Here is a 14,011-nt window from a genome sequence, read left to right as displayed (position 1 = left end):
CCAAGACCGGGGTGGTCTTGGTCTTGGCCTTGCACATCCAGTCTTGGTCTTGGTCTTGCACATCCAGTCTTGGTCTTGGTCTTGGTCTTGCTTTTAACAAACCTTATGCTTTTCAAAGGCAAATTATACTCTGGATATGGGATAATAAATTCTATAAACGCAAATAGTAATGGAAATACAATGCATGTTTCTAAATATAATATAGTTTACCTTCTTGTAAGCATGATGACTATGTACAACATAGGCGACGACCTTTATTTTTCTTCAATGGATGCTCACGCTTCGTTACTTATAAGACAAATCACAAGGTTTCGTAATGTTTTAATATTTTTTAACAGATCCAACACACCACTGGTTCATAAACTAGGGAGGCTACCCCCGAGACCCATGAAAGAGAATCAAGACGGAACAGATTACTGAAATACCATGAATTGCAAAATTATTTTTACACTTTAAAGGAGTCAGATTTTTTTTTTCAATCACGATTACTTAATCTTTGTATTGAACAAACTTCTAATTGTTTTTACTGATTCCAATATGTACTCTATGGGACAGACACATGGACATTATGCAAAAGCGAGAAAAAATGGAGGCTTTCAAACATGGACATGAAGAAAAAAAGGAGAGAATTAACTGGGTTGAAGGGGAAACGAATGAGAAGGTATTAGAAATAGTAGCAGTAGGGGAGGAAAAAAAAGAATTTTCGATGTAATTAAGAGGAGGAAGAGGAACTTATTGGGACATTGGCTGAGGACGAACTGTATTATGAGGGACATGCTAGAGCGTATGGTGGAAGTAAAGAGAGGGAGGAGTGAAGGAGACAGTATTTGGAGGAAGATAATAAAACAGAAAATTGCTACATCAAGACGAAGAGACTAGCCGAATACTACCGTATATCGAAGCTTCTCAGTTTCAAAAGTAACCTGCCAATAATGGCAGAATAGCTATGATGATGATGATATTTTTAGAAATATTGGCAAAAAAAGAGACAGAGAAAATTAAAATAATAATGATCATTAATCAAACCTCTTAATATTTTAGAATAATTTGATTGAGACCTGAAAACCTCAACTGTCTATGTCTTTTGTGTAAACTCAATTTATATCGAAACTTTTAACCTATATTAGAAATACAAAATAACGGCATCAAACTCCAAGTTATTTGAAGTAATTGTACAAAATTACTCTTACTTGTGAATATGGGTTATTTATTGTTGTATAATGTTATATCTCTTAATCCTCGATGTGCCGTATACCTAAGGAGGCTAAGCATCCGCCCATGAAATCAAACTTGCGTTCACATGCACTAAGTTTTTGTCAATGTCGTGAAAATAATATTCCGATATTAAGCACAATTCGATATGAGCACACATTAAAAATTTCCAACGAATGCTTAAGCCTCGGAGTCAAGGCCATACCCATGTAGTCGGTACCTAATGTTGTACGTAATTACTGATGTTCAATGCTACATTTCTTTATAGTTTTGGAAGAACACCAAGAACATGTTTTGAAATGAAACAAAATATCTAGTTTAAAGTCCCACTATTATGCACCGAGGAAAAGGGAGACGGTGATAATGATAAATGAATAAAATGGTGGAATGAAGAAAGTAGGATGAAACGGGAAAAACTCGGGAAAACCCACTTGCACGATGTTTCCCCAACAAAAAGCTCACATGGCTCACTCTAGGATCGAACCAAGGACCCTGTACACCAGAGGTAAGCGCTCTACCACTCGTCCGCTGCAGCCATAACATGTTTTAGTTTACTTTTTGCTTATCCGCTTTTTATGGACACAACTATTCTTCGTATGGTTTCCCAAAATCCAATGATGGGCTGCCGTAAATGAATCAAATGATGACCAAAGTAAATTAGACACTGAAGTTCTTATACGTTGTAACAATTCATATTATGCTCTTGGTCGTCTTCTAAACGCAGGAATGCTTCGTAATTCAGCACCAATGATACATTACTTTGTGTGCAACAAGCTTTGATTAGAATGACACCCGTGTATCTTGAAAACGAGTAATAACTACAGAAAACGACAACAACCGATTCAGGAAGAAACATACTAGACCTATGTACTACAGGAGCAGATCTACTCACATGGATAGCATTGCTATTGGGAACACATTCACTCTATCGACATTTTTACTGAAGCCAAAAAACTCAAGTGAAAGATGTAAAGGTTTTTTTCCTTTTTTTTTTACATCTATATATAAAAAATAAGTAGTATCGGCACTTGTGCAAGACTCTTTCGCAAGAGTCTTGGTCTTGCACCCCTTGGTTTTGGTCTTGGTCTTGCATCGGGATTCCTGGTCTTGGTTTTGGTCTTGGTCTTGCCTGCAAGACCCTTGCAAAAACTGCAAGACCAAGACTCTTGCGCTCAATATTACAGGAAATAATATCGCCTAGAACCTCTACAAACGGCCAGAACTTCTACAACACGACAAGACATGGAGAGAATGAGTCTATCGATCTCTGCTTAAAGTATGGCGTCTCAAGCGGTTTCCACTCAGTGCCAGAGCTCCTCAACATTAGGCGCAGGAAACCTTGTGCTGAGCCAGCTGGTGACTCACCATGGACCGGACATACTCAATGGGCGAGAGATCTGTCGAACGTGTGGACTACGGAAGCACGTGGTTAGCCTCCAGGAATGCGAGGACATTCCTTGCAATATGGAGTTGCGCGTTATTTTGTTGGAAACTGAAATTATGCAGTCCATGGATTTACGGGGCAGAAACTAAGGTCAACACCTCTGTGATATGCTTTTGGCTGTTCAATGTCCCTGGAATGCGTACGAGACGCGAACTAATACTTAGGGCGACGGCACTATATACCATGATGCCCAATAAAGGGCCTGTGTGACGATGCATGATGCAGGTCCCATTAAGTCTAGTGCCAGTGCATGATGCTGCAGACAGAAACGGATTTATCGGAGAAGACTACAGCATTCCGTTTTCCAATCCATGCCGATGGTGTTCGCATCATACGCCTGGCGGACACGCCTATGTTGTGCCTGCAGAGGAATCCGCAGCAGCAGGCGGCGAGAAAAACTCTCCACTTCGCCAAATGACGAGGCACGGTTCGTGGGGACACTGGAGGTCGTAAAATCGACCCTAGTTATTGCGCCAGCCGTCTTGATGTAGCCGTATGGTCTGTTAGGGCCATACATACCAGGCGTCTGTTCTCGCAATCTGTCCTCTGACGCGGGCATTAGGAAACTCTAGGTTACTCTACTGTGCTTCTCTGTACCCACTAGTTTCACACATGTGCCATGGTAGATGCATTCTGTCCTGCTCTGGCACCCATCTCTCCGAGCGATAAACCACAATCACGGTATGCAACAATTCGGCCTCCGATCGAACTACGAAACCTGCTCGAAGAGCTGTCGTATTCGACGACGAGGCATTGCTGACCGTTTTTGACGTACTGCACTCACGACCACACACGTTCACCGCTCTCCTGCGCCTCTCTGACCTGCCCAACCTCTTCCCAGATAGTGTGGGAGGCGTATACGGCCTTGACATCTAATCATTTCTTTCTACATTTATCTCCTATACAGTCTGCAAATTTCGTGCTCTTCCGATAATTCCTTCTGGGTGCTGCAGTTTTAATGGCGAGCAGTTTACTTTATGTAGCAATGCTTGTAGACAATGAAATTAGGAAAAAGTGAAGGATAAAATTGGAAACAAACTAATCAGATTCCTTATTATTTAATGAGCGACAAAAATCTGTTCTTAAGAAATAATTTGAACTCAGATCTTTCTTTATCATTTCTTTTCCTTCATGCATTGATTTAAGACTTCCAAAATTCATCCTATTCTCCACTGAAAAGTAGCTGCAATTTAACAACACCCCCCTATACATACATACATACATACATACATACATACATACATACATACATACACCCACCCACACACATATCATATATATATATATATATATATATATATATATATATATATATATATATATATATATATATATATATATATATATATACGAGTATATATATAATTTTACAATTTCATAAAAATTTGTCGTAACGTGGATCACAGCAAACACTTTATTCTATTTATATTTTAAAAATTAGATCCACTAGTATTAAAATAGTCGAGTGTTTGAGCGACTGACAGTAGAGATTCACACTTTGGATGTTCTTGACTTTTTCTTTCACAATTTGATGCAGTGAAAATTAACATGCTTATTTCACTACAAATGGGGAAACTTTTAGTCTTGTGGTGGAGGAGGGGGCATAAATCGTGGATGAAAATAAGTCACGGTGGATGGTGGGTCAAACTGGGTGATGGTGAGTCAGAATGGGATGGTGAGTACCCACAGATTTTTATTGGCAGGAGTCCAAGGTTTGGGGGATCCAAAACTACAAGACACTAGATCTATGTAATATTGAACCGGTGTTATCCTACTTCCGAAAAGACTATAAGTGATTGATATGCACGGTTACTTCTATAAGAAAAGGAGGAGTACAGATGAAATGTAAGATCAAGTCTTTATAATACATCAATCATATTTCTGCTAAAAAAAAAATATAAATATATATAGTTTTACTGAAAAAGTTTACGAATATATGTCGAGTTACGAGGTTTTAGAGGGTCCAGCCCCCCGTGGATGCTTCCCTGGTAGTGAGTTAGAGAGGGTCATGGTGGATGCAGGGGCGGATCCAGAAGGGGGCGATCGAGGCGATCGCCCCCCCCCAGAAGAGGAAACTTTCTTATTTTATATATATAAATAAAACCCATCCCAAAGTTTGGAGACCTTAAAAGTAGCAGTATGACAACCCACCGCCCCCCCAGAAGTCGGTCCTGGATCCGCCCCTGGGTGGATGTTGAGTCAGAGTTGGCCACGATAGGTGGTGCGTCAGAATGAGTCACGATGGGTCGTGAATCAGTTGGTTTCAGTGGGTAGTGTTTGACTGAGTTATAGATAAAGTTTTCATTGACCCACCCTACCTCTGAACAGTGCTTATTAGTGCGGGCGCTAGCCTGTGTCACGTGTGCATTACATGTGACCACATTTTGACTACTAACAAGGGACATCACCCAATTGCCCGACTCTGATTTCAATATATATATATATATATATATATATATATTTTTGCTGATAGAGGATATGTATTCATTATTTTTGATGATAGAAATTTTTGCCATGATGCATGTTTTCTATTTTTTTAAATAATTTTTAAGAGTTGTGATGTGGTTATCAGAGATTACTGTAGAAGTCCCTTACTACCTTTTGTAAATGGAGTGTTAATGAAAGAACAACTATGTAGATACATACAAGACCTAGGAGAAGATGTATGGTAGGTATGACCTTGACGGCAGCCATCTTGAAATCCACCATTTTGAATTAAGGCCAAGTTTTTAAAAATCGGAATAGGGTATTATATACATAATTTCGGGTTAGAATTTAATCAGGAAGACAATGGTGAAGTTAGTTTTATGATACGCCCATTTAGGGAAATGTTACTGGCTTATTAATTGTGTATACTTACTATGTGCGTAAGTCCCTTTTCTCCGCTTCCAACCCGCGTATTAATGATAATAAGTGGATAAAAGCTTCGGTAATATATATTACGCTTAGAGGGAAGTGATACGGTAAGGGTATCCTTGACGGCAGCCATCTTGTAATCCGCGATTTCGAATTAAAGTGAAGTTTGAAAAATGAAAACCATTGCATGTGACACCTCATTTTAATAGTAAATTTTCCCCAAAAGCCAATGATATGCTCATTTTTAATCTATAGTTAACCAGTATTTAGGACTACTTCTAATGTGCACCAAACGTCCATTATTCGATCTTCCAAATTGGCAATACTCCTAAATTTCACCGCATGTTTTAAGATTCCAACTGGCACTTTGCAATTGTTGCCGTGGCTTATGTTTTCTAAATTTATTGCGTTTTTTAATAGTTGCGATTTGTCAGTTCATGAATAGTGTTGCGATAAGCATCCAGCAATCTTTCTGAATTTTGAAGATTTGCCATGTAATTATTTCCTTCCTATATATGTCCTTCAAAAACTCGTTTACTGACATAAATAATCGTACAACGAAACAATTACAACTTTGCATTGAGGTAATACCAAATTCACTTCAAAAAGGAAAACGAAATATTATTGTTGTGTAAATCAATGGTCTTTTGTTTTTTTTTTTATATTTATTTCTTTATATATATTTATTTATTTTATATTCTATGGCAATTGTTTTCGCTAGTCAGACAAAAATGTCATTCGTTTTCTAGCGAGTGTTGTCGACAGTTCATGTTGTAAGGTTTATAATCAGTATTAACCGGGAACTGGATTAAGTTACACATCTTTATAAACAAGTTACTTGTTTCATTATTATGTTCATGGTAGAAACAGCGTGTTGGGAACAGTCATACTATGCCTCTTTGATATTTATATCATTGGTGCTGTTCCATTAAAGGTGTATTTACTACAAATATTTTATTGTTTGTCGTTTGCGCGACATGTAGGCTACATTTCCTGATAATTTTTTGTTCGTATAACACCAATTTGTTAGAATTTCATTTGTATTTCTTTACGTTACAAAGGTCTATAGGTTCCTCATGTACCCTGATTTAAAATATATAATTACATTCCAAGTCTTCAAAATTCAGAAATATTGCTGGATGCTTATCCCAACACTATTCACGAACTGACAAATTGCAACTCTTAAAAATGTAATAAATTTAGAAAACATGAGCCATGGCAACAATTGCAAAGTGCAATTGGAATCTTAAAACATGCGGTGAAACTTAGGAGTGTTGCCATTTTGAAAGATCGAATAATGGACATTTGGTGCACATTAGAAGCAGTCCTAAATTTATACGGGTTAACCATAGATTAAAAATAAGCATACCTTGAACTTTTTGGGAAAATTTACTATTAAAATGAGGTGTCACATGCAATGGTTTTCATTTTTCAAACTTCACTTTAATTCGAAATGGCGGATTACAAGATGGCTGCCGTCAAGGATACCCTTACCGTATCACTTTCCTCTAGGCTTAATATGTATTACCGAAGCTTTTCTCCACTTATTATCATTAATACGCCGGTTGGAAGCGGAGGTAAGGGACTTACGCACATAGTAAGTATAAATAATTAATAAGCCTGTAAATTTTCCCTAAATGGGCGTATCTTAAAACTGACTTCACCACTGTCTTTCTGATTAAATTCTAGCCCGAAATTATGTATATAATACCCTATTCCCATTTAAAAAAACTTGGCCTTAATTCAAAATGACGGATTTCAAGACGGCTGCCGTCAAGGTCATACTTACCATACAACTTCCCTCTAGGCCTTATATGTATCTACATACTTGTTCTTTCATTAACACTCTGTTTACAAAGGGTAGTAAGGGACTTCTACAGTAATCTCTAATAATCACATCACCTCTTAAAAATTATATATATAAAAAAAGAAAACATGCGCCATGGCAATCAATTTTGTCATCACAAATATTACATACAGTCCTCTATCAGCAAAAAAAAAAAAAAAAAAGAAAAAAAAAGAAAAGAAAAAAAAAGAAATCGGAGCCGGACAATTGGGTGATGTTCCTTGTGAGTACTATTACCCACTTAAAAGAGAATTAATTTCTTTTGGTTCATGGTTGCCATATTTGATTCAAGATGGCGGATCACAATCTTCTTTAAACGCTCATAACTCGGCCACTTGTGGACAGATTTTGATCATCTTTTATCTTTCGGAAAGAGAAAATTATACCCTACAATTTTGTATTCTTGCATTTTTCGCGAAATCGGATCCGTTTTCCCGAAAAATTGGAAAGAGTAGAATTGAAAATAAAATGTTATTCTATTTTCGTAATTTTCTCAAAAGTGGCTAATAATTCAACATTTTAATAACACACACAAAAAAGAAGCAAAATTTAATAACTTGAAACATTATACAACATGCTGGATTAGTTTAAAACTAGGCCATATATTAAAGGAAAACTAATGGTATGTATGCTTTTAATTGTTGTTACAAAAATAGCTTTTCCGTCGTTTTTACCTTCCAGCAATATAGCCTATCTGTACCGCAGGCGCTAGCCCATCTCACGTGCGAACTTTTATGTCCCCTAAGTCTTGTTGTGGGCTTTGTTAAACAGCTGTACGAGTACAAAAACGGTCACATGATCCAGATCATAGTCATTTGGTTGCCAAGTTACCAAACAATCGACGCCAAGTTACTAGATTGTCTTAAGTATATCTCCGTAGCCAGTGGTCCGAATTTACAGCCTGGTAGCTCATTTTACTCCTTTGTAAAGTAAATCTCATAGTTCTAAATTATAGTGTAATTTGAAAAAATGCAACAATGACGTATTTTCAGATACAAGTTTAAAAAAAAGTGGATTCAAAGAGCAAAAAATATTTTTTTATAAATAGAGGTATGTACTTCTAAACAAATACGCCGTAGTGGATAATACTAGTACAAATTAACAACACACTGCCAAAAATTAAAATGAATATTGCAAATCTTTCAGAGTTGAGATAAAGACTTAAACAATATTATTTAAGAGAGTTTTGCATTGGTCCAAACTAAAACTTTCACATTTACGAAAGTCGCAGCACAAAATTTCCAATTTTCTGTAGAGAGATACAGTTTCTCTGAAGCACGTTTGGCAATTACATTGCTTAGGAAAATCTTAAGCCTCCGATGGGTCATCTCTCACCTGTGGAATTAAAATAGCGTTCTCCTATTTTATAACATCCTTGATTACGCCATTTAAAACTCTGAAACTTATCAGGAATACGATATATTCATTCTTTTGGTTACAAATTTTTGATTGTTATTTTTTAAACCTTCAACAGCTTCTTAACCATAAACGATGTTAGTAGCTTACTCAATTGTAACAGTGCATGCCAGGGACGGACCAAGGCAAAATTTTCACCCGGGCAAAGTTACTTTTTGGTACCCCCTATTTCTAACCCATATTTTACATTTTATTACAGTAATATTTTAAAGCCGTTTTTCAAAAAGAAAAAAATACGTAAGTAAATCATATAAAAGTCAATTTAGGGAACTTTATGAGAAAGCGTCCATATCTTTTTCTTCCATAAAACAATATCTTAAAATCTAGAATAATTTACACAAATTGTTTTCCTAATTTTGCAACCTTTAGCCTCAGACATGATAATTAATAGCACAACAATACTTAAAAAAAACTAAATAAAAACTTAAATTTCACTATTACTTTACAAAAGCAATAAATTAAACAAGTTTAAATACATTTATTTCCAGCACTTCACAATAATTACAATATAACCTTCCGAGCTTTTTTGTCTGTAAAATTTCTGAAAATGACATCTATGTTAATGTCTTGAAGAATGTCGAACTCAGTCGACATCATGGCGAGTCCCACGAGGCACTCCTGGCACATAGTAGATCTCAAACAATTTTTAATTAATTGTAATTTTGAGGAGCTCCTTTCGCCTGAAGCTACGCTGACAGGAAGAGTAAGAGCAATTCTGAGTGCAGCTGATACATCAGGAAAATTTTCAGTCCGTATTTTCAGGACGACTGGTTACTCGTCAAGTATTTTAATCGTTGGTTGTGGTTGAATTGATAACCTTAAGTTTTAATTTATCGAGCATTGTTATTGTAAGAATGAAAACATGTGCTGGCGGGAGGAAGAATCCAAAGATAACCGCTGAATGTTTTCTTTTTCGTACTGCCTCTTCTAATTCGCTTCCTATATGTTGCAGAGTGGTATATTCGATTTCACAAACACTTTCGAAATAAATGATTTGGCAAAAACTCTACATAGCGAAACAATAATATCTCCTAGGCACTACTTTCAACAAAGACCGACAGTTTAGCCGGCCGGTGTCATGTCTGAGGAATCTGTATATACTGTTCCCCCTCCACTAACAGCCTAAAAAAAAGTAACATATATACAATCCAATAACATTCATTGCCTGGGAAAAGTTCAGAAAAAACATGACCCGCTATAAACAATACCAATGACCCCTTCACTCTTTCTTCTACATCCCATGTCTCCATTTGTCGATACAGCTTCCCTAGTAGTAGGCTGTATCCATGGTGGAATGGAAAAATATGATATAATTCACATTACAAGAATATAAATAAGAAAGCTCAGTAGAAAACACGTTATAAAATTTGCTTTTTGAGGCTCGTTTTGGCGCCCCCTGACTGTGGCGCCCCGGACAGTCACCCAGGTTGCCCAGCCCTTTGTCCGCCCCTGGTGCATACATTTTTTAAAATTAACGTAGCAATTATTTGGGTTAAGAACTTGGCGTACCAGAACTCTGTCTCTTTGATTCCTACCTGTCTCATCTTCATCTTCACTCAAATCCGTAAGGCTATCTCTATGAACACTTGGTGTGGAATCCGCATTTCGAGGTCCAATCACTTCCATACTAGCGTCCGTTGAACGAGCATGAGGACTGGAAACAAATGGACAATACCTATTATTAAAATACTAATTCGTCTTCTTTTGAATAAATATAGATAGGAGGGTTTCATATTTTTTTTTCTGCGATACATTTCGCCCAAGAAACATAGGTATTATCAAGAGTTGTAAAATGAAAGAGGAATAAACATTAGCTAGAAATCATAAACCTCTAAAAGTGCTTAACTAAGTTGTTTATACAAATACATGTGAAGTGTTGACAATTTGGACGAAAGTCGCTAAATCTAGAGGATTCGACTTCTAAGATAGCGACAAAAGAATATTTTTCCTATTACCGATTTTTCTTTTTGTTTTAAAATGAGGATTTAGCTATTTACAAATCTAGCGATTTTTGTGCTGCAAAAACCTTCTTCTTCTGTGTTCAAGTACTATTAATTCGAAGTAGTTTCAATATGTTTCTATATTCTCAGTAGGACCTCATGTGGTTCGGGTCTCATTGTAGGGGCATGCCTTATATAGGCTCGGTACTGACAGGGACGTTGAACGTGAAATCAAATCAAATATGTTTCTTTCCTTTTCTTTCTTTTAACCAACACAAGCGACAATGGACTACGCAAACACACAAAGTGACCACCCCTCCACAATCCTGATTTGTTTTCTGTTACCCCTTGCCCTCTAACAGAGAATAATTCCAGCCTTCAATGTCCTTTAATTTGTGTAAGTTCTAAAAAAGATGTAACTAAGCAGCATTAAAAGCAAACAAATTAGCTGTAGAAGCGAGGTTTAGAGTGAAGTGGATCTTAGACAGTAATGATTTCAGGATATATTTTGGTATGAAATCCCTTCGAAGCCACAAAACACTCCAGGAAACATTTCTCTGATCGTGCTGAAGCTGTATTACCAGTATTTCGCACCCCTGGTTTCTTCGTGATTCATTTCCCCGGTAAATCTGAAATCATCATTGCTGCTAGTTCCCCCGTTTTTTTGAACATTTAATTTTTAAGCATTTTTCAAAATCGCTAATATAAGTACTTCAAAGTATTAATTGTCGGAACTGTCATGGCTTTAATTTTTAACGACTTTTTACCACAAATTGGAGTCATTTCATCTGATGTTTAGTTATTTTTTGTGTCAATGTCTTGGCAACACTATGCATGTGTTGTACTCAGTTTTCAGGAGATAACAAGTTATATGATAAGCATATTAGAAAACAGAGAGAATAGCTATTGGTAGTGATGTATCTCAGTTGTTACATTGTAATTTTTGTAAAGAATAAATGAAACAAGGCTAAAAGCGTTCAAGTAAACTGTAATTATAAATGCAGGAGGATATGGGTAACAGCAAGACAACATGACTTTGGATGAATATGGGTAACAGTTTATACATTATAATTGTCTTCTTCTAATAAGAGATCTAGCGGTCGATAGACCTTTCTTGGGGTAAGTTTTTGATACTAACTATATTTGTGTTGTAGCATTCTAAGGCATAAAGAGGCTAGGGTTATAGGAGAATAGTTATATAGATATTAAATGATACATTGTTTTGTCGTATCATGCACACCACTATTTATGATTTATTTTACAATATCTCATCTTTTATGTGTGTACTTTTCTTCCTGGTTTTAGATATGGAAGAAGACTAATCAATAGAGCAACCCACATTATGCTTTATTTTTTTGGTTTAATTATGCTTTATTTTTTTCCACATTATGCTTTATTGTTAATTTCAATCATTGTTTTACATTAATCGTGTATAATGTATAATATTTACTATACATTAAATAATCTAAATATCTTGATCTATTTATTAATATTTTATGCAAGCAATTTCTTTCATATTTAATGAACTTTCTACTTAATGCACTGTAAAGAGATATGCTTTACTCGAGTCAGTTTTTTCTAACACTTGTGTGCGCCTTATACAGAAAGGGAAAGTAAAAGATGTCACCAAAAAGTACAGAAAGTGCTCAAGTTCAAGAGGTACACGTAACAATATAGTGTGGAGTTCTTATGTACTATTCATTTTTTTCTTCTCTCCACATCAAAGGATTACACAAAAAATTTACATAAATAAAAATAAGCTTTTCATTGTTGCATTGTTATGTTGTCAATGATTTTGCATTGAAAATATTGGTTTTAAAAATATTAATATAGAACATGTTAAACTTGCAGTTAAATCAAATTTTCCAAGAATTATGCTATTTGTTTTAAATTATGCTTTATGCTTTATTTTCTAAAATTACGCTTTATTATGCTTTTAAACATAGTTTCTTTCGGGCCCTTAGACAACCACAACCATGTTCAAGGTACCAACCATTATCTAAATTGCTATTATGCTTTTTATGCTTTTGGGTTGCTCTACTAATCAACTAACCATTGACGAAAGAGCTAAAAATGCTACGAGGCACGATATATGGTGTCTGTTTTCCATACACGACAGTGGTGAAGACATGCTAGAAATACTCCTCGAATTCAAAAAGAATAAAAACTATTACGGGATACCTATTGACTACCGGTAGCGTACATCCAGAGAATTGGCAGGTTTTCAACGTGATTTTGTGAGGAAAAACCAAGGATACTGAAAGAGAAGTTCGACGAAAGTCTTCCAAATACATAAGGTGGGTTACAAATTGCAATCGTCATGTTGTGCGTGTTGTTTCCAATGAAGAGTTTAATGTGTCAATGAAAGACTTATTATTTCAAAGAATATTTTTCCCAAAAGAGTTATAACAATCATGTGAAATTTTGTGAAATGATGTGAGCATGGAAAGAAAAGTATGCTGGCCTGTTCGACAATATTTTAAGCAATAGAGCTGTGTTTCATGTAGAGGCGTTCCCTAATAAAGTATAACAATCAGTATTGGGGAAAGGAGAACTATCTAGAGGTGGTTGCAAGAGTACAGAATAAGACCCAAAGTGAGAGTCTAGTGCAGTACAACTTATCGTATTCTTGGGCCAAATCTGCTGGCGAGACACATTGAGCGTTAGTTGGAAATGATATCTGCCAAAGAATATCTGAAAAGAAAGAGGGTGTGAGCTGAAATTTATTAAACATAGTACTCCGATCATTTCTCTGGCCTGTTAAAATTAGCTTAATAAGTATTTTTTGAAGCAATGTGTAGACTATTAAAGGCCACAATAAATCCTATAGAAAATTCAGACTTCTTCTATGATTACTTTTTATGAAGATGGATAGAAGAACTAATGTACTGGAATATACCTCTAACTTTTGATAACCTTGAGGAGCTATTCCTGAAGCCATATATTGTATACCTGCCGATTTCCTGCCCGTTTAGAGTAATGTATTAAAATTGCTGGGTGTCGCATCGATATATAACTTTAGGAAAAATAATAAACAATACGTAATTAAAATGTCTGTTTCTAAATTTTATATTTCAGAAGATACAAAATTAAAGAATTAGAAAGCTACTTCTCGTCAACCCTAAGATACAACTATACTTGAACTAGTAAAATTTACTACTAACAAAACAACATGCTGCATGTAAATGTTATTTGATAACAATAATTGTAGTTCTATTAATAGAATGAAAATAATAAGATTGTTGTGTTTCAGTTTTCCTCTTATATAAATTTCTAAATTTCATAGTGACAAATAAA

General features: G+C 35.7%; 1 protein-coding gene across 1 annotated transcript in view; it reads right to left on the bottom strand.

The window, feature by feature from the left end:
* Positions 1-14,011, bottom strand: part of LOC145683014 (uncharacterized) — an 832,861-nt gene that overhangs the window by 274,089 nt on the left and 544,761 nt on the right. The window contains exon 9 of the mRNA XM_081754367.1: positions 10,310-10,428. Within this exon, the coding sequence (XP_081610493.1) occupies positions 10,310-10,428 (119 nt within the window). The remainder of the gene's footprint in view (positions 1-10,309; positions 10,429-14,011) is intronic.

This window comes from Thermobia domestica, chromosome 4 (assembly GCF_964235325.1).
Source record: "Thermobia domestica chromosome 4, izTheDome1.hap1.1, whole genome shotgun sequence".
In the NCBI taxonomy this organism is placed as follows: Eukaryota; Metazoa; Arthropoda; class Insecta; order Zygentoma; family Lepismatidae; genus Thermobia; species Thermobia domestica.
Note: the sequence above shows the minus strand (reverse complement) of the source record. Positions and strands in the feature narration are given on the sequence as shown.